Source organism: Rhopalosiphum padi, chromosome 2 (genome assembly GCF_020882245.1).
Source record: "Rhopalosiphum padi isolate XX-2018 chromosome 2, ASM2088224v1, whole genome shotgun sequence".
Taxonomy (NCBI): Eukaryota; Metazoa; Arthropoda; class Insecta; order Hemiptera; family Aphididae; genus Rhopalosiphum; species Rhopalosiphum padi.
In genome coordinates, this window is record NC_083598.1 from 84,113,293 (window position 1) to 84,135,572 (window position 22,280).

Genomic DNA, 22,280 nt, shown 5'->3' on the forward strand with positions numbered 1-22,280 from the left:
GCTATTATACTCGAACAGCTTATCGAGATAAAATAAAATCAATAAGCACTTGGTCACACTGAATACGATTGGTGTACACTTTACTACTATTCTGTGATTTCTTTTCCACACCAAATTTCTTATCCATTTTGCATTTCCATTATTCCATTTGGTATTTTCCATTACTTAGTAGGCAGTAACAATCTATAGGTCTAAGTCAAATTAGTATTTAATATAATATATATTTTATAAAAAATATCCATCAAACATTTTAGAAATTGTGTCCAACATAAAAGCGTGGCTAGCCCAAGTAAAAGAAGGTAAGTCATTTGGTTAAACTTTATCATATATTTTATACCTACATGTTATAAATTGTTTTGAAACCTATCGTTTAATGATGTATTATAATATGTTAGTTCTTTCCTAAAATGCATTATCAGTATTACATTTATACTTGTAAGGTATAAAACCTTGTGTCATTTTGATCATAAATTCTAGTTTGGTATTTCATATGTATACTTATATATGTAGTGTATTTGAAATTAAATTTTATGACAGGAGGATGAGCAGTTCCGAAGAAGTTTCTTGGATCTCATGGTTCTGTGGATTAAGAGGAAATGAGTTTTTCTGCGAGGTAAATATTTTTTTTTAAATATTACCGTAAACCCATATTTATTGTGATTTTCTACTAGGTCGATGAAGATTACATTCAAGACAAATTCAATTTGACAGGACTCAATGAACAAGTGCCTCATTATAGGCAAGCTTTGGATATGATTTTGGATCTTGAACCTGGTTTGTATATTTTAATATTTGGAATTTTCAGTTAATTTAACACATTTACACAATAGTCTGAAATCTGGTCTCTAACATAACGTCTAATTATATACATGTATAAGAAATCTGTTTTTTTAATATATTATCTGAATTACACAAATATCTATTTTATATGTGAATATAAATACTTCTATTAAATAACTAGATTATTATTACAATTAAACAAATGTCAACTAGTTCCTATTTTTTAGTAAAAGTAATAGTGTAATACTTAAAGTATAAGATTTAGCATTTATTCTCATAAATTCTCAAAAACTTGATGATTGTCTTTAAAGTACAAACTACAAAACCATTACATTCTTTGCTCCACTCATAACCTTTTTTAAAAATGTGATATAATTCTATTCTATATTATTATTTGAATTGAATACAATAAATTATTCAAAATATAATATTCAATATTGATGCCTGGTTGTATAGACAACCATTATAAATTTAATGAATCAATAACTTATAGTTCCTTCAACATCATTTAATGGCCCATATTTTTTTCATTTAATTTTGGTAAATTATTTAATTAATACCTTAATACCTTTTTTTATACATTATACAACTTAGCATAAGTACAGATAGTTAATTTTTAATTTGTTTAGGTTTTGTTATGTTGTGTTACAATTTCACAATTTTTGGTAATTTTAATTCATAATTTTAGTGCTCTTTAATAACCATTAAAAATCATAAAAACATTGCCGATAATGTGTTTTAAAATAACTTGTTTAAACATTAATATTGAAATATTATGTCATTAAAAATTATATAATACTTTTCTTCTTATTTTAATTAAAATAAATGTTTAATGTTTAGATGATGACTTGGATGACAATCCAAATCATTCAGACTTAATTGAACAGGCTGCTGAGATGTTATATGGTTTGATACATGCCCGTTACATTTTGACAAACCGTGGTATTGCTCAAATGATTGAGAAATATCAAACTGGTGACTTTGGACACTGCCCGCGAGTATATTGTGAAAATTCACCAATGCTCCCAATAGGTAAATATTAATTAATTTAAATATTATACACCTCCATATTATTTTAAATATGAATATGTTAATAATCTGGTGTTTAAATCAAAAGAGATCCATAATCTTTGGAGTTGTGGTTAATTCAATGTCTAAATAAATATATGATCTTAAGTATCTATCTATAATTATTATTTAAGAGTTAAAGTATATCTCTTTAGTTTTATAAAAAGTAGGTACCTGTAAAAATATTAAATATAGTTAATTAATTATCAAATAATATTTGGAGTTATTATACAAGGAATACAAACTAGTCATATTCTGTTGTATAATAGTTTTTATTAATGAATTTTATACATAATTTAATTTTATTGAAATATTTTGTATTATCTGAATTAATTGGATTAGGATGTTTATATTTAATTCTTAATTAAACAATTGCACATTCTATGTATTATTTTAATACCATAACATATGTATATTAATATGTTTTTTTTCTTAAAATTGTTTAATGACAATTAAAATTAAACTTTTTTTGGATAATTAGTGTTCTACTGTTATAATACATTTAAAAATATATTTGTTCAGGTTTATCAGATGTTCCAGGAGAAGCAATGGTTAAACTTTACTGTCCTAAATGTATGGATGTGTATACACCAAAATCATCTCGTCATCATCACACTGATGGCGCTTATTTTGGTACAGGTTTTCCACATATGTTGTTTATGGTACATCCAGAATACAGACCGCCAAGGCCTAGCAATCAATTTGTGCCTAGGTATGTGTGAAAACTATAATTTAATTTTTATTCAAAAATGTTTATAGGGACTATATCTTCAACGTGATGGATAATATATTTCTTACAACATTTGTATAAACACCATAAATATTATAATTAAACTACTTAAGTTTTAATGTAGTATAATGTGTTATAATGTATTACAATATTACAAATATTCATCAATCAATTTCATTGAATTTCTGAATGCATTTTTCAGTTTAGTATAACCCAATAGTCAATTTTTAATGTAAGTTAAGAATAATTCCTATGGTCTATCTCATTTAAAAATGACTTAGTAGTGGCTCCCAGGAGCTTATTATTAGAACAACTGCCTTTATTGAATTTTGTCAAAACTAACACAGCAAAGCAATTTCTCAGTTGCAGAAATATTTAAATTTGTAAATAATTAAAATAAATGGATAAAGTATTTAAATTGTTTTTACAAAATATTAAATCTGTATAAAAGGTTAGAAATATGTATTTTTTTATCTCTTCATTGTTTATACAATGTATTTCCAGCTTGGTCTACTATAAATAAAGCATGCATTATAGAATTTATTAGTGATTATGCAACTCAGCAATAGTGTTCTGGTTAATTTAAGTAAAATAATAATAATAATTTATTTATTGTTTTCTAGACTTTATGGTTTTAAGATACATGGCCTGGCTTATCAAATACAACAGCAAGCAGCAGCTAATGTCAAAACACCACTCAGACTGACCAGCTTTAATGGAAAACGTTAAAATATTATTAATGGAGTTTATCCACATTTTTATTATTCTTAAACATTACTAGATTAACAAAAACAAAAGATAATTTCAGTTACAATTTTCACCAGCTGTCGGCTGTACATTATATTAATAAATTATATTTATACATTTATGTAATTTGTTCATCACAATTGTATATAGTAATTTCTTTTTGCAATTCCAGTTCATATTGTGTACTTATGTTAGATAACAATCCAAATTGTTATTAGAAGTTAGGACATCTGGTTATTTTGGCATTTTAAAATTATATTCTTTCGTATATAATTTTAAAACAATATGCAGCTTTTTTTCTATATTTCTTTTCAATTCTGTCAGCAGTAAATAAAATTCTATAGTTTTGTGCCAAAAGAAAATTCAGTAAATTTGGATGAATCTTGGTACAAGTGAACAGTGAACGAGTTAAAGTCCTTTTGCAGTATTTGAAGTATTTATTCCAGTAAAATTATTGTATAAGTTTATCATGGTAAATATCTCTATAATAATAAAACCATCTAGCCTGCATCAGTAAATATAAAATGTGCTATTGTGAAAAATTTTAAATGAAAATGTATTAAAAGTAATAATTAGTATGTACATATAATTTCATTAATAGCAATTTTTTTTATGTATAACATTTTTAATATATCTTATTATTTCGGTTAAAACATAGTGTTTATTTGATTTAAGGATAGTACTTTATAATTTTCTACAAAAAATGTAATATTATTTTAAATTTTCTTGGTAAGTACTTAGTATTTAATAGAAGTCTCAATTCTGAATATTAATGAATATATCAATAATAGGGCATATTAAAACAATAGGCTTAGAATTATCTTTGAGTGCAATAACATTAGTTTTTTAATTTTTATATTATATAAATATTAAATTTATAATAAATTTAGCTTACCAAAATAATTAAAAGATTCAATCTAGAAATTATCAATTAATCTAATCATTATTATGTCCAATAATAAGAGGTTAGGTTAGTTAGGAAACTAACAAAACTTTGAGTTAATTGTTTGTAGAATGTTCAATTTTAAATCAATACATATCAATACACTCAAATTTACACAGAGAAGTCTTGTTAACATGGAGAAAATGATGTGGTATTTTCATTTTTTTTTTTTTTTTTTGTAGTGGGTTGAGGGGTATTGCCTTAAGTCCATTGTACCAAGTAGTAATATTGTCAAGGCGGATTTAGCAATTATCAGTTTACATTTTGAAAGTTGAAAATTGCAAGAAGCAGCTTCCAGTCCCAGTATTATTAATCCCGAAATAGAATAGAATATTATTGAGTACAATTTTCCTATATAACTAATATGTATATCGATTTCAATATATAAAACATTGTAGGTAACAATTTTTTTTTATATTAATACAGACAGAATAGTTAATATGATAAAGTTGAGACATTGTGGTGGTCTTGAATTTTAAAAGATCATGATTATTCAAGTATTTCAAGCTATGAATAATTAGTGTAGACTTGTAGTTCACACTTTCAACTGTTTCATTATTGACATATCTTAATTGGTTAATCCAAAAGTGAATACTAGTATTTAGTCATGGGTGGGTATATGCGTATTGCACAGATGATACATAATGCTTATTGTATTATCCATGGGCACATGGTTGCATTAGTCTTAAATTTTAAACCATAATCGGTCATTTGCAGTGATTATTAAGCCTGCATTATTGAAATGTCTATTTAATTCACACTTTCACAGACTTTTAAAATAAAATGTACCTATTAGCCTTTGTCCATTAGGTACATGGAAGTCTGAGTAATGTCTGGTTCAGAATACAATTGATAACCTCTAGCTTCTAGGCGACTAGGCTCTAGATTACTATAACTTAACTCTGTAGTCTATACAATTGTACTCTATGTAGAATAGATTTAATTTAATTTATTCCGTGCTCTAGGTCTTTAGAAGTTAGTAGGTACTATAATAATATAATTTTCGAAATAACCCCTACATAGTGTATGACGGATATATACGTATCTACACTGTGTATCGCGGTTCAAGATAGTGTACTATCTTAAATCGCGGTGTGTATCAATCGTTATCAAATTCGCACGTTGTGTTATCATCGTTAATATTTTGAGTTATTTTTTTTAACAATAATAGATTTTTTTAAACGGTTTTTAAATATCTTTACAGCTAATTTATTACCTTTATATTATTTTATTATCAGAGAGTAATATATAATATTGTATATATATTTTTAGATATATCTTAACTTATTATTTAACAAAAATGGAACCATTAGATCCCTACGATAATCCCATAAAATGTATATTTGTTTGCCATTTCCATCACACCGCTGGACCAAAGATTTTGTGTCAGGTAAATGTTTCCCAATATTTTATTCATCAATGATTTCAAAATAATGATATTTCTAAATTTCCATGAATTGAGTATTTTTGTTAGAATTTTACCAACATTATAGCTTAATGTAGTTGATTGTAATAAAATGTAGTACTTAAATTACTATTTATATGTTACTATTTTCATGACTTTTAAATAATTCCTTATAAAAATATTTATTATATATATGTTGGCTGATAGGTTCCAAAGGATTTTTTGAGCAAGGATACGTTTGAGACAGTTAGTGTATATATGATACCAAAAGGTCAACTTCAAAAATTTATAATTACAATGTAAGTATTGTATTGACATATATTTTAATTGTTTTTAAAGGTTCCATAATGTCGTAATGTTGTAGAAAAAATGTATTGGTAATAAATATTTTTGAAAGTATAAAAATAATATAATGAGATAAAACTTCAACTTCTCAAAATTAAATAGAGGATTAGCATAATTATATTAATAGTGTATTGAATTCTTGGTATCTCATCATCTATCTATCTGTGTTTTTACTTATGTCTTAAAGAAAGAAGAAAGCTTAGTTTCAAAATAAAAAACTGCCAGTTTGGAATCAATAAAAATATACAAAGGTTCTGAAATTGAACTGAAATGAAATTCTAATGGTTATGTAAAAAATATTAATTAAAAATTAATCAGGGTGATTCACTGAGCGTGCTAACTCCTGATTTGTTATGAATTTATTCAAATTCTGATGTTGGAATTTAAAAATATCCTAAAAAAAATAATATTTTTATACTACTTTAAGAGTGTTCTGTGCAATATAAACTTCTGTTTCTCAAATGAAAACCCCCTTTATTACTATAACTTACTTACTTAGTTATAATTTTTTTTAACTTAAATTTTTGATGTACTTAATTCAAAATCTAATGATTACTTTTTAGTTATTAAATGTTTATACTAAGGATTATAATCTTTAAGAATGGTTTTAAAAAACATAAAATAGATGTAATATCAGATCTACTATTTATTTTACTTGTCCAATTTTAATAAATTATAAATATTAATAGATTAATAAAAATTACTAGTTATAACCCATATATTTCACGCCCATTATCATGGATATATTGTCCTTCGTAAACAAAGTTAAAAAGCTAAAAAATACTTCAAATTTTGATTTTGATATGTCAACATTTTCCAAAAAATTATCTGTTTAATAATTTTCTGTTTAAAGAAATCATTTGAAGAACAAAAGTTCACTTCCATACAGATAACTCCTTAAGTTGTTTAAACAATCTCAAGAACTATATAATATGGCCTTTAATTATATTTTAAAATTTCAAAAATTGAAACTTACAAATTCATTATTATATGAAAAATAGGGTTGAGTATAATCCAGTATCGAATAGCCAATCATTTTGAATATCAGCTGTACAACAACATTTTTACTGCGACATTATGATAGTTTACCATTTTTAAAACACTGAGTATTTCTAATTTGTTTTAGAACAACAAGGGACAACAAAATTTTGGGTTATCCAATACAAATTAATGATCAAAAATATCTTCGTAATGCATACTATTTTAATTTGTGTTTTGTTTGCGATCATAATTCTCATACATTACATTATGAACCCATTGTAAAAAAATTATCTACGTTTTTGGTATGTGCTTTTATTTTTTATTTTATTCAGGGCTAGCAAATGAGATCAGTGACATTTGTTTACCCCTTAGCCCTCAGTCATATCATTAAGATTCTAGTAAAGAAAATTAGTATTCTTGTTATTGAGTTGTTAGCAAATTGTTGAAAAGACTAAATTTACTTTTGATATACTTTCCCTAACTATAAATTCATTATTCATTTGTGCTGGTTCTTAATATAGAGTTTGTAATAATGAAAACTAAATATTAATTTTTACAATGTTCTGCAGTTAAACTTAGAAATAGAAGATAATTTTCTTTCTAAAAGTGATCAATCAGAAAAGTCTCAAGAAGAATTATTGCGTCTGATGAGTCAAGTAATGGAAGATTTGAACTTGTACAAAAGATGTACATTAATAGGTAATAAAATATTATAAAATAAATTAATACATTTTTAGTTTTATCTTAGGCAGTTTGTTTGGTTTGTTTTTTTTCACTTCATATATTAAATATAACCAAAAAAAAAATTCATATACATATATACTTTGTTCAAAATGACATCGTGATTCAGAGGTGACCAGTTTTTGCCGAGCGGGGATCAGACAACACCCGTATGTCAACCCCATCAAGTCAACTATCCGTACGCCTACTGTGTAGTAAAGCCACACCCATGCCAATAAGTTGGCTGCCGAGTCACAATCTCATTTTGAACAGAGTATAGAACCTTAACTATTTTATGTATGCTTAGGAGTTTAATTATATTTATATATATAAACATGAAATATTCTTAATATTAATAATTATGATTTTCGTAGCACGGCAGTCAATTATCTATTTAAATGTTATTGAAGTTTCACGTAATCCACCTACTCCATTGGATTTCGATGTTCCATTATTAGTATCTGAAATAGATTTTTTAGATGAAAAGTGGGATTTAACAACCAGACAAGTGAGTGTATTCTTCACTTTTCAATTTATAGTATTGCTGTAATAATAACCTATGTTATTAAATATAATAAATCCTTGTGGTTTTCAGGTTGCCCCATTTATTGATGGAGTAAACCATGTATCTAAAATTTCTAAACTTTCTAAATTGGATATTGAAGTGGTTGCTGCTTGTATTCAAAATCTAGTGTAATTTATTTAGTTTTATTTAAACACATAACTATTGTTCAGTTGATACAATTTACTAAGATAGTTTGTTATATTTTGTATTTTTTTTTTTTTTTCTAGTTATTGTAATGCCGTTTCATTAGTAGACTTATTCCGTTATAGTAACATGTACGTATGTACTACTAAAATTGGACAACTTGCAAGGAATAAAAGTCGCTATGATGAAGCAATTAGTGCTATATCACGACCAGGTTTGCAAACTTAAAATTTTTATTTGAAAAAAAATGTATGCTAATAGCCATTACTCACTCTGTAGGTGGACCAAAAGCAACATTTAAGGACATATTCACTATGTTTTCTGCAATGAGGCAAGGATCACGATTTATTGATGTCTGTTTAAGGTTTAATCCAGTTTCAATAAATATTGATGAAAGAAATTTAGTACTCTATGGTCTTGCTAACGGCTACATTCGCCAGTTGAGAAAGGTAAATTATATACCTAGGTTATTAAACATTTTATTTAAGATATCATAAAAAATTAATTTTAACTTGATTAACATATTTTTAAGTTACTGTTATATAATAAGATCAACTTTTAATTTTTAATTTATTTCATTAGTTCATAATTTTTTTTTTTCAAATCTTACTTATTAACTTATAGATTTATTATATTATGGTTTATCTTTAGCTGATTTTGTGTGCTTGATATGTTGATTTTTATTCTGGTGGTTTGATCAATTCATATTTTACCTTTAATAATATGACTCATTCTTTCTGGAGTAAATGGAATGTATTTGTTCCTGAAGTTCAAGATCAACTAATTGTTTTATAACATCACAGTATGTTAAAATACAAAAATATATTCCACCCATTTGAGAATTTTTCCCTGACACAAAAAATACAGCATTATATTTGTTCTGGAACAAATAACATATGCAAAAGATGTATTTTATTTATTTTCAGTTTCAAATTGCTGTATTAAATTTAATTTGATGTACTATTATAGAATAACACATTGTGTTTTAAAAATTGTTTATCTTCATTGATTAATATATTTATTTTCTTTGTAACTCTTTTAAAATAAAGTATTAAGGCAGTCTTAAAATATGTGTATCAGGCACGAACGCAGGGGTGGGGGGGGGGGTTTAAACCCCCTCCAAAATATCAAGAACAAATAATAAATTACCTGACTTACAAATGAATAATATGATACGTATTAATGTACATTTTTTCACTCCTCCCCTCCGAAATTTTTTCCTGCGTTTGCGCCTGATGTGTATGGAATTTCTTTTTATATGTAATAATTAATTTTTCTTAACAAATTTACTTTGTTTTAGTATCCTGTGGTATTAAAAGAAAAAGATGTAGATAAAACATTTATGGGGAACTACTACAATGGCCTAAATTCGCTCAATATAATTAGCTGTTTTACAAATTCAGATGTATATCAATTGGATGAAGAAATTGAAAGGGATATAAGAATAGTATCAGTTTGGAAATAGCTAGAAACTGTTGTTATGTTGAATAAAAAAATATTCAATAATGTAAATTGTAATTTAACAAAAAGTAATTTTTATGGTAAATGGAATTAAATGTAAATAAAAATAAAAAAAATTAATTTCAATTTTTTTTTACGTTTATATCTATTAAATATATTTATATAATGATGTCTAAAACATAATATTATTATCAAGAACATAAATTAGAGACTTAATTTTGTATCTATTGGCTGTCCTACAATTTAATAAATTCAATGCATACAATTTAAGTAAAAATTAAAGAGAAAATATTGTAATCTAATTTATGAAAAAAATTATCTATAAAAACTATAGGTAGTGCTAAGACTGAAAACAAAACATATTATTAGTTAACAAAAGTCGATGCAAGTCTAATAAATGAAATTTTTTTATTTATTTATTATCATGGAAATTGGACATCTATGATGTAACAACTTTGATTTTAAACATATATTTTATATATATTGTACATATATACACATGTAATAAACAGAAAGAAAAAAATATTACAGCTTGTCCTTTTTTTTTACATACAGGATGAGGACTTTGGATATAAACATTAAATTTAGATTATATTTGTTTATCTTAATATTGTAATTGTCAAACAAGACATCCAGTGTTATATATAAAAAAAAAGTATAAAATACATACTACAAAAGTATAAGTTAATGTATAAAATTTATATAATATAAAATAATAAGTAATAATTTACTATGGACACTTGCGATCAATTTGACTTTTACCTCCTTCTTTAAATTCTTGATGACTAATCCACATTTGTTGGAAAGTTCCAATTGATGCTAATATTGAACCACCAATCCAGGCACCAAATCTTCTTTCAGTGGATCCATTAGGTGCAATCAATTTTAATCTCATACTAGCTGGTATACGAGCGGAAAGATCTCTGTTTAATCTTTCTGGGAAACCCTTTGAATTTATAAATGCCAAAAATTAATAAACATTATGTGTTCCAATTTAATACACAATTCAATAATTTACTTGTAAAAACGAATTTCCACCAGTGACAATAACATTGTTGTATAAGGCTGGCCTTACATCCACATCACACATTCCAACACTTGTGGTAACAATATGACTCACACCCAACATGGAACCACCCATACTAGCACTCGGATCAAATAAAGCTTCTGGTATTTTGAATCTTTCATTGCCAAATTCCTAAAAATAAAATGCAAAATATTAGGTGCCACTCTTTTAGTTGAAGATATCTAAATTTTAAATACTTAAAACAGTTAAAACTTATAAACTACTCGTCCAAATTTCAATTTTTTGTATTGAAATACTATAAAAAATATTCTGCTTCAGAACATGAAATTAAAAATTATTATATAAAAATGTCATTTAATTTAATTTTTAAGATTAACCAATATCCTCTAAAATGCTTTATTTTTATGCTAAGTATTTTCAAACCATTTATTATTTAACTTTTTTTTAAATACATTAAGTCACACAAAATTGAACATTTTTAACAGTGATTGCTTATATACCACTTGAACAGCATATTATGTAAATACATAATACTGAAATATTAAAAAACTATCGTAAAATCACTTTTATTAATTATATAAAAAAAAAACTTGTTAATATTATTAAACTGTGTAATTGCTGTCTGGCGTTAACTAATTAAAATAAATAAACCCAATAAAGTAAATTAATAAATGTAAGCTATAGTAGCTGTAGTGTTTTGAGAAGACATGTGAAATTTTATTTATTTTTTTATATTTAACACAACTGTGGTATCTTCAATCACTTAAGAAGTTTAAGATCAAAATAGCTAGAAAAAGATGTCAATTTCTAAGTTTTACTAATTAACATTTAAATTATTACTTGATTATAGCCATTAGGAAACTCAAAATGAGAAGTCGGTAGAGCTGATATTATTCTCTCATCATATGGACCTTCAGATACTTGCAGTATAGAATGCTTCAAGTCTTGAATAACTGCTTTACACATATAATTATGCCAAGAAGTTGTTACTTCGGGGAGTGAATTTTTCTTTGTCCATATTGGCTTTTCTTTTTCTTTTACCTGTTCTTTTTGTGCTACCATATAATGTGGAACCACTTCAATTTCATTCTCCTATAAAAGAGGAAATAAAAAAATAATTAAAAAAGACTAAAGAAATACTTAGTTAAATAATATACTTACTTTTAGGAACTGTCTACATTGCATACTAATGAAGTCTCCACCTAATGGAGATTTGACAATAGCACTAGGTATTACATAACCATCATGTACAGGGATTGCAGAAGTATGTGTTGCTCCGCTGTCTACCACAATACCAGTAGAGCGGCCACAAGAGAATGCAGCTAATACAGCATTTTTGCCCAAAAAAGTAGCTGGCACATTATACTTTTCAAACATTAATTCGACCAACTTTTCTCTTTTAGATCTTATGTTTAACGGAGACTCAGTAAATAATACTGGATGATATTGCGATTCTGTTTGTAAGCACTTGGAGTAAGAGTAATCCAATATTTTCTCAAACAAATCCCAATCTTCGATCATACCATCTTTCATATAGCTTACAACTTCCATACCTAATAAGATCATATATTTGATAAAGAAATAAAAGGTGTTTATAATTTATTAGCTGAAGGTATTTATAGGTATTATCGTCAAGTACCTTTCCGAGGGACACACAATGAGTTAACGTCGATGAAATGTTTGGTGTTTTCGTTGATGCGATTGCCTTGTTTAGCACCAGGTTCTAACATACTAGTGTCTGCTGTACCATCGCTCGAGACACCAACCACTGCTGGTATTTCTGCTTTTGGTGTATCTTCTTGGGCATAACCGATACGAAACGATTGTGACCCCAAGTCGAACACCAAAGCCCCGATTTCATCTCCACCATATAGCATGCCACTATTCATGTTTAATTTTGATATGAATGTTGTGCTACACCAATTTTCAATAATAAATGATTTCTATAAAAATATAAGTATGTTATACTGAATTTGAATTAAAACAATGAAGTCTCATACCGTGTTAAGAATTAAGAAAAATTGAGCAAAATAATAAATACTAAATACTTATATTAATGATCATCATCGATGATGTGATAGGACAGAAGCCAGTAGTATGACACTTAGATACGAGACGCCGGGTTTGTTTATACTTCGCAGTGTAACCAAATGTGAAGTACGAGATAGAATTGATTTGAGTGCAACAACCTCACTGGTTTATTATCATTCAAGTATTTTTTTAAATGTTTTAGCGGGATATTATGTATCTTATGATAACGATTTACCGAAGGTTCAAAAATGTATCTCAAATCGTGTTCGCCGGCCGCCGCTCGGTGCTCATAAGACAAATTTAGTGACAACATTTTTAATTAGGATATGATAATGTCTACATGAAATTGATCCTACAGTATAAATACAAATATATGTGCAGTCATAGACCTAAATAAATTGTATCTAATTGTGATAGTCGGGTTTTGCGTACAATATACAAAAAAAAGAAAAGTAAAAACTCTACAAGAATTAGTTAAAAATTCTTTTATAAAAGATTTAATACGCTTTCATTAATAAATGACATACTGCAAAGTTAACATAACACAATTATCATAATTATTTGAAGGTAGTACATTAGTATGAATTAATTATTGTTACCTTTAACTGATCAAACAAACATATAGTGACTTACCGAGCCAATTTAACTTTGAATAAATATAACAATTATAATTGTTTAATCATAGGAATATTTTATAATTAAATCACGTTTTCTTATAATAAATAAATGGTAACAATTTATTTTTATTATTTTGTTCATGTTTACAAAAATATTTTAAAACTCAATTTTGATGGTTTATACAGGAAAATATATTGTTAACAGCTGATTACACATCATAAAATAATGATGCCAATGGGTAACGTATAATAAATGCAAATAAACTGCAAACAAACTGAAAAAAAAAAAATTATAACAAACGTGTATAGCATTATTATATCAAAACTTACTTGTATGATTAACAATATTATAGTCAATGTTTTCTCATTAGTCGGTCCTATTTTAAGTAGACATAGATTGATAAGTGTTAGATTATTACATTTAATGTTTCCATCTGATTTCTCTTCAATATGAATAATTTTAAAAATTGAAAATAATTTCAAACACATTTTTCCAATGGTTGAAATACTATTATTATTACACTCTGCATAACTTGGTGATAGTGTTCCATATTTGTCCAATCTATACATAATACAGTTTTTATTTGTTTTATTAATTGATGTCTAATGCTATAATGAGTGCATTATGCAGTGCTGCAAAAAAAAACTCCATTGTTTGATAAGGTAGCAGTTTTGGTTTGAATATATGAATATTATAGTAGTTTTTATATACAAAGCTTTATTGGTACCGTTATTAGTATTTATGACACACAGCTCATAATTTAATTGGAATTCTATAAGAAATGTTTTCTGGGAGTCTTACAGTTACAATTATAAACAACTGCTAAAAAGAGGCTCAAAAAGTATATTAGAAAATGAGTTGTGCCACTGAAGTGATATAATTTATAAAACTAATTGATACAAAATGGCATTATATGCACAATTTATAAAAAATATATTTTTTGATACTTGACTTGAATTGATTTTTTAAGTTTCATCAACCAGGGAGGTTTTTTTGCTGCATCCTATATTATAATTATTCTTTTCATACCTCGGAATACGATGCCTTGGACAGTTTATGAAATGGAATAATTGGGGTGTTGAGTACAAAAAATTGAATATTTGTGGTAAGAAGAATAATAACATAGTTTTGCTAAAATGACCAAGAATCCCAACTACTGCAAAAGTCATACCAGCAAAATAACAATACGTATCACCAACAAATACTTCAGAAGGATACCTGAAACATCAATACATTTTTGATTATGGAATTATAGAAATAGTTTAAATAACTAATAGTTTACTTGCCAATTAAATTTTAACAAAGCAAAAGTAACAGATATAAATGGTATTATAAAATGCAATGAAAATAAATGTGCTTGAGCACAATCTCCAGATAGTTCAAATAAATTAAAAATTAAAATAGAAATTGCAATAATGAGACTCTGTCCAGTTTCCAAACCATTTATTCCAGCTAATATATTAATAGCGTTTGTACAAAATACAGCTAGCATACCCATGTACACATAGTAGAGTAAACCTGTAGAAATAATAAAATAATACATTGAAAAAAGTAAGTAATGTTACCAACAAATAAATCTAACTTAAAATGTAAGACTTACCTAAGTTCACAGATACTCCAAAAATATCCCTGAAAGGTTTAGGTACAATAATTGTAGTAGAGTTGAAGTTTATATAATAAACAACAAGTAAAGGTAAAGAAGCAATAGTGGGTAATAATAGTTTATGTCGCCATCTAAGGTTAAGAACATCGTCTGCAAATCCTAATAGAAGCATACAGCAAATTGACAACAAAGCTGCTAACATTTCTACAAACTGAAAAATAAATAAATAAGCAACTGACTCCTTGAGTTATTAAAAATATTATTTCAAGATACCATTTAAATATTTTAATTTATATAGAATAAGTGATTAAGATTCATATTATCTCACCTTACCTATAAAAATTATCTGAATAAACCCTAAAATTTTGAAATATATTTTTAAATGATTTCCGAGTACCAAACTGTTGTTATTAAAATATCTAATAATAGAATATTTGTTTAAAATAAAATAGAAAATAATAAAATTACTTCACTGTGTGGAAATAGAGTAGTATCATTTTGCAAGATCTGCCGGCCAAATATGAGTGGTATCAATAGAAAGATGGTGATCAGAAATGTACATCCTGTCACTACACCAAAAGCTTCCGGTCTAAATCAAAATAACATAAGTTATTCAAATATTATCAATAAAATATATAAAAATAATTTTAATAATAATAAAGAATTGAAATCAAGTAAAAATAAGTGTTACAAATTATATGTTAGTAAATACCTAATATATTCAATACAAATTTAGATACAATTAAAAATATTTTGAACTTACATTTTATTGTCAGATTTTTTATTTAAATCTTTTCCGTATAAATTGGCACCAATAAACATAGATTTTAAATGTGGTATAATGTTATAAGTACAAAAAAAAGCAAATACACTAAGTATAACATTGATACAAATTAAATAAAGAATTTCCATTTTTGTAATATAAATTATAATTTAATTAAATACATTTATTAAACATTTACATTATCCTAGCATTCCTAGCTACAAAATTACAAAATACACGTCATATGACATGTTACGTGTAAATTATAAAACTAATAATTAATTTCATTTAAAATAGATTGTGATTATTGTTTATGATAATTCATAAAATCAAAATATTTACAATTCAACATAATAATTTAATATTATCTTATTATTATATTTATTTAAATAAAATAACAAGATAAATTCAATCATTTTTTATCAATATTAAAATGTTATCAAATTATCGCGGTTGTAAAATGTTCATGGATGTTTCGATAGCTAACGACAATACGATTTTTCGTGGAGAAGAATATAACACATAGTTTCGCGGTAATTTAGAAGTTAATAAAGAATTTATTATTTTTTCACATATCAATCATATCACTTGACATTTCACGGTTTATAGAGAACAACAACAATTTGTTTCTCATTCAGTGAATCATTATTCATTACTAGTAACTTGTTGTAAATGTTGTTTTAATATTGGTTTATTAGTTTCACAAGTTTTAAGACAAGCGGAGTATATTTTATTGTTGTTTTAGGTAAGTATATTTTTTTATGTTTTACAGTTAACTGTTAAGTATCTTTATGTCAACAGCGTACTGCATGTCTGCATAGTATATTTATTGAAGCTAATTTAAGGAGTCTTATTATAACTATATGTTTATATGCAACACATATTATGTATTCAATCGTTAAATATTAAATGGGATGATAAGAGTTCAAACTCAGAGTTATTTTAGTACATTTTAAATATGTATATTTTCTACACGTTGTCATAAAAATATAACAGATTTTTTATAAAATTATAAAATGGAAGGTACTCTTCGATTTTTAAATTTTAACTTAAACAGGAATATTTTAGTGGCTATACTAGTTATATAATGTAAGATACTAAATGCTATATATATATTATAATTAATATAATTTTATAATTGTATTACGTACTTATAAAGTTTATATAGTATTGTTTTGTTATACATATGAACATGATGCTAAATACTGCTATTGCTTGTATTCAAGGGCGCACGCGGGGGGGGGACAGGGGCATGGCTCCCGTTTTTTGGTAACTAATATTAAATGGCTAAGTACTTATGACTTTGCCTCTCTCCCCCCCGTTTATATTTCTGCGGGTGCCCTTGCTTATATTGTACATGTTATCTAGAAAAATCTTCTCTTAAAGTATACTTATCAAATAATAAATAAAACATTCACTAAACTTTAAACTGTCTGCTTGATGACTACCATGGCTAAATACCTACTTTATTTAGCCATGATGACTACTTTGTCGAAACTAAAGAAATCTAAATGGGTTTCTTGAATAAAAATATAGACCCTTCTATAGTTCTAATAGTTCTATATTACCTACAAATTATATTTATATACGAATATACTATTTATAGTATTCGAAATAATTCTTGTAGCTAATGACCTATTAGTTATTAACTATACATATATTATTATAATAGATATCTATAAACTATCTATTATATTTAGGTACGTGTATGATTGAGTTGGTTAGTGTTGGTGTGATTGTAAAACGATTGAGACTTCTGACTTCGTGCACCGTATTTAAAATAATTGTGTTCTCATGGCCTCAACTTATTTATCCAGTTTGTAATTTTGTATACACAATACCTATTGGCTATTTCTCACTTTAATATTATCGTATTATGAAAATTTAAAAACAGAGATTTGATTTTTACGGGATTGATGTAGAATTTTGTGTTTTTATATTCCGTATGCTTAAATTTATATTTGTTTACGGATGTCTTAAGTATTTACTCTTTTAAAATTGAAAATGACCTCTCATTGGCTGTAGTCTGTATCTTTTCAGTAGGAAAAATGTGTGAATTACGCATCATTAGAACTTTAAATCCGTTTTTGGTTTTCTTGTGTAGAATGACTAAATTGGGCATTTTGGATGGTAAAATTGTTAGTGCCAACCATATTTGCTATAAATAAGGCGGCTTCAATCACTGCAGCAAACCGTTGCCCAATTTACCCATATATAGCTCATAATTGTAAATCATTATCATTTTAAGGAATCATCATTCGTCACAGAAAATTTTTTTTATAAAATCGACACTTTTATAGGTAGCTGATCGGTAGCACAATTTACTTCTATCTATAATTGTTTAATCTTTAATGTTCTAACATTGCCTTATTCTAACTTGAGCGATTGTAGCTTTTGGCTTTGTTATAAATTATAATACATATCTATTATTTTAACCAAAAGAATATCAAGCCGATGAAAATTCCTTCCCCCCCCTAAGAAAAACTGAAAAATGACCTTATAATCTTGTTCAATATTTATAAATTACAATACTGTATAGTCTGTAGTAATGTAGTATACTAAATAATACTTGATATATTAACAGGTGAAAATAAGTATTAAACATGAATGTGGTGAATAAGAATAAAAGAGGCACTCATCGAAAAACCACGGAGAATGATTTTCAAATAAGTAAATATCAGGTCTTATGACTTATATATTGGGTGTCCTGTGAGGATTTACCCATGCATTGCGATACCTCCTGAAATAATAGAGATATCATAATTCTGGGTTTTAATAAGATTCTCAGGGAAGAGAACTATAAATATTTCATATTTTAATGTTTTGGTAAAAAAGTTAAAAAATATATTTTTTTATTTAATTATTAAAAAAAAATTAAAGATAGCCATTTTATAGAGTTCATTTTTTTGAAAATATTGACGTTTCAATATTTTAATTTCATTAATCTCCTGATTTTTAATATACTTTCTAATTTCTAAAAAAACTACGAATTATTTAATACGACAGTGGTATCATTGTATCAAACATGTGGCCCGCGTGCTTGTATATGACCGGCTTCTCGAAAATAGAAAAAATATTAAAAATCAGGAGATTAATGAAATTTAAATGTTGAAACGTCAATATTTTCATAAAAATGAACTCTACATAATGACCATCTTCAATTTTTTTTGAAAATAATTAAATAAAAAAAATAAATATATTTTAAATATTTTACCAATACATTAAAATAAATTAAAACATAGAATATTTGTAGTTCTTATTCATGTGAATCTTATTAAAAATCAGAATTATGATATTATCTCCATTATTTCAGGAGATATCGTAATGGTTAAATCATCACACGATACTGTATAAATATATTCTTCATAGTTTTAATGTGTTGTATTTATCGTTATATTCGCTAAATTAATAATTTGTAATAATCTACATTCTACACAGTTTATTAAGCTTTATTACTAGATAATACATTAAAATTAAAAAGTTAAATTATAATTTGCATGCATTTAAACGTGATATATATTTTAATATTGCTTTTCGTATTTGTAATAAGTAATAACTATAATAGAATTAAAAAAACAACCAAAAAATTAACGATTTTGAAAATTGATGAAGATATTTTTACTCTTTGTACCTGTATACTAAGTGCATATTACTTTTTTATATATAAATTATATACATATTATATATGCCCCTATGGCCCTATATGAATCTATTATTGCACTAAAACATAATACATATATTATTAATTTTTAATTTTGTTATTATTGTGCAATACTTATACACTTAACAACAGTAATATTAATTATTTTTTGTTTTCGTTTCAACAGAAAGATTTGGCCAATATACCGTATCACGTTCAAAAACATTGACAACTAGTACGAATCATCTATCATCAAATTTAAATATCGATAACAGCGTAGTTTATTCTCGTTCGATGAGTAGGTCTGATTTAATGACGCCTGGTAGATATCTCGGAGTAGCTGATAGTAAATCATCTACAGAAACTTCGGATATTGAATGTACTCAGTCGTCGTCGTCAGCGTCTAGACGAATAACCCAAAGCGATAGTTTTGACATTCCTAAGACTGCGGCCGATCACAACGTTGGTTACGTACCAAAATACGACATTAGTCGAAAACTTAAAGATTTTATTATCAACAGCACTCCCCGTCAACTTATTAAACCTAACTCGTTTGAAATGACACCAGCCTGCAGGTGATGATGTATATGATTTATCTTTTATTGTGGAATATCTGCTTTTCACTATGCACGCTAAGACACCTACGTAACAATAACCTAAAACCAATTTATTAAAAAATTACATAGCTATTTTGCAAGCATATGTATATTGGTTTTCAGAATTTGGAAATAATTTCTTAGTCTGATATAAAAATAATATGATTGGGTAGGGTCTCCTCTCACTTCACGCAGCCCCCTCATATGTAGTAACGACTTAAAAGTGGTATACAAACATTCTGTAATGTAATTTAGAAATATTTAAAAATTGCTTTTCAAAATTTGTAAATAATTTCCTTAATTGATATAATAAAAATAAAATCGGAGAACTTATTTTGCTCTTAACCGTTTATAATAATATTTTTATGGATAATTTAATCTAATTAATTATTATTAAAAAAATTTGAATAAAAGTAAAAATTAGCTTACTTCATATAGTTTATTTGCATTTAATAATAAAATAATAATATACTAGTATATTATTATTGAAACTTGCACAACTGGGTGTAACTGATCCAATGTTATCATGGTTAAAGTCTTACCTCACAGAAATAAAACAACAAGTTAAAATAAATAATTCTATATAGAGTATAATTGATGTCACTTCAGGAGTACCTCAGGGCAGTAATTTATCCCCCATATTATTCAATATATTTATTAATGATCTCCAGCATATATTTACCAATTGTAAATTTCTGTTTTTTGTTAATGATTTAAAATTATATTTATCAATTAATTCTATCGATGACTGTGATAAATTATAAAATGACTTACTGAAATTTAAAAATTGGTGTCAAATAAATTTATTACCTAATTTTAATTATTTTATTGGAAACGATAGGCTAAATATTAGGACACATATAAAGGACTTTGGTATAGTTCTATCTATTGATTTAACGTTTAATGAACATGTCACATTCATGTGCAATAAAGCAATACGTATGTTTGGCTTTTTGAAACGGAACTTTAGTGAATTTAAAAATCCAACTTGCTTGAAAACATTATATTTTTCATTGATTCGTTCGTTAGTTGAATATGGTTCAATTATATGGAATCTTTACCAAACTGGTATTATTACTAAAATCTATAGTTGATTCAAAAACGCTTTCTTCATATGATACGATGTATTTAATTGAGATTATTGTTTAAATTGCTTACTTTATATTATCTGTATTTACTCTATATATCTGTACTGTTTGCCCTTAAGGGCGTTATTATTTATTGTAAATTTTCTTCTTTACAATAAATTATTATTATTATTTAGAAAACTATTTTTTTAAATGGTTGTTATTATCATTTTTAGTGTTTCAGCGGTTTCATCTGTAGTGCGAAACAAATCTCATAACCCATCACTTGCAAAAAAAACTGACAGTAAAAGTGAAATGACTAACAATGTTGTATTAGGTAAAACACGTTATTACTGTAAAAAGTAAAAAAAATATTTAAAAGATAAAAAATATTTTCAAACTGTTTGCAGTTTTAACTGAAGGTAGAGGTTCCGCTCAAGGTGAAATCGGATTAGCAGCAATTGATTTAAAAAGACCAGTATTGATATTATGCCAAATTAGTGATACTCAAACATATATGAATACAATAAATAAAATAAATATTCTAAATCCCGCAGAGGTAATTTTTTAAAGTTTTAATTAGTTAGTTAAATAAGTACATAGTATTATTTGTGTTTATTTTTTTTGAAAGATTTTAGTCCCAAATACATTTATGGATCAGATACAAGGTACATTGTTGTACAATACCATTAAAAGTAATTTTCCATTAAGTGCTATACTTACTGCCTCTCGAAAACATTTTTCTGAAAATGAAGGTAAACTATACCTAAGAAATAGTATTATACCAGAATGTACTTCTACATTAGAACAGGTGTTGCCAAAGTGAGAAATATTTTTTTAATACAAGTCTACATATTATTAATTTATAATTATTGTAATAATCTAACCCAATTTATTTTTTTAGATTTTACGCGGTTTCTGCTGCTGCAGCATTATTAAAACATATTGAGTTTAATCATAATGTGATGTTTTCTTCAAATACACTGCAAATAGAGTATGAAGGAGTTGAAAAATCAATGTTTATTGGTAAACAATAAAATAAATAA

The 22,280-nt window shown here is 26.0% G+C and overlaps 5 protein-coding genes across 6 annotated transcripts; 3 read left to right on the plus strand and 2 right to left on the minus strand.

Annotated features, from left to right (window-relative positions):
- Window positions 1-107: 107 nt before the first annotated feature.
- On the plus strand, window positions 108-3,446 carry LOC132919670 (casein kinase II subunit beta). Its single transcript, XM_060981442.1, has 6 exons — window positions 108-299; window positions 538-613; window positions 672-774; window positions 1,621-1,812; window positions 2,371-2,560; window positions 3,202-3,446. Exons 2-6 carry the CDS (start codon window positions 542-544, stop codon window positions 3,305-3,307), a joined length of 663 nt encoding a protein of 220 aa, XP_060837425.1. The 5' UTR covers window positions 108-299; window positions 538-541; the 3' UTR covers window positions 3,308-3,446.
- Window positions 3,447-5,414: 1,968 nt separating this feature from the next.
- LOC132919668 (GATOR1 complex protein NPRL2) lies at window positions 5,415-10,012 on the plus strand. Its single transcript, XM_060981440.1, has 9 exons — window positions 5,415-5,658; window positions 5,881-5,972; window positions 7,145-7,301; window positions 7,569-7,698; window positions 8,094-8,227; window positions 8,315-8,412; window positions 8,512-8,642; window positions 8,708-8,877; window positions 9,729-10,012. Exons 1-9 carry the CDS (start codon window positions 5,569-5,571, stop codon window positions 9,891-9,893), a joined length of 1,167 nt encoding a protein of 388 aa, XP_060837423.1. The 5' UTR covers window positions 5,415-5,568; the 3' UTR covers window positions 9,894-10,012.
- A 266-nt stretch (window positions 10,013-10,278) lies between these two features.
- Window positions 10,279-13,224, minus strand: LOC132919666 (actin-like protein 6B). 2 transcript variants are annotated; one of them, XM_060981438.1, is made up of 6 exons: window positions 12,917-13,023; window positions 12,556-12,859; window positions 12,078-12,469; window positions 11,757-12,008; window positions 10,908-11,087; window positions 10,279-10,835 (listed from the first exon to the last, which is right to left on the minus strand). In XM_060981438.1, the coding sequence occupies exons 2-6, from the start codon at window positions 12,803-12,805 to the stop codon at window positions 10,620-10,622; spliced, it is 1,290 nt and encodes a 429-aa protein (XP_060837421.1). In that variant the 5' UTR covers window positions 12,806-12,859; window positions 12,917-13,023; the 3' UTR covers window positions 10,279-10,619. The 2 variants fall into 2 exon arrangements, with proteins under 2 accessions (XP_060837421.1, XP_060837420.1); XM_060981437.1 differs by having other exon boundaries at window positions 12,556-13,224.
- A 446-nt stretch (window positions 13,225-13,670) lies between these two features.
- On the minus strand, window positions 13,671-16,276 carry LOC132919667 (UDP-N-acetylglucosamine--dolichyl-phosphate N-acetylglucosaminephosphotransferase). Its single transcript, XM_060981439.1, has 7 exons — window positions 15,932-16,276; window positions 15,637-15,757; window positions 15,166-15,379; window positions 14,852-15,083; window positions 14,595-14,783; window positions 13,895-14,126; window positions 13,671-13,839 (listed from the first exon to the last, which is right to left on the minus strand). Exons 1-7 carry the CDS (start codon window positions 16,078-16,080, stop codon window positions 13,774-13,776), a joined length of 1,203 nt encoding a protein of 400 aa, XP_060837422.1. The 5' UTR covers window positions 16,081-16,276; the 3' UTR covers window positions 13,671-13,773.
- A 35-nt stretch (window positions 16,277-16,311) lies between these two features.
- Window positions 16,312-22,280, plus strand: LOC132919669 (mutS protein homolog 4-like). The gene is made up of 7 exons (XM_060981441.1): window positions 16,312-16,676; window positions 18,516-18,601; window positions 19,759-20,146; window positions 21,471-21,571; window positions 21,645-21,793; window positions 21,866-22,056; window positions 22,139-22,280. Exons 2-7 carry the CDS (start codon window positions 18,535-18,537, stop codon window positions 22,269-22,271), a joined length of 1,029 nt encoding a protein of 342 aa, XP_060837424.1. The 5' UTR covers window positions 16,312-16,676; window positions 18,516-18,534; the 3' UTR covers window positions 22,272-22,280.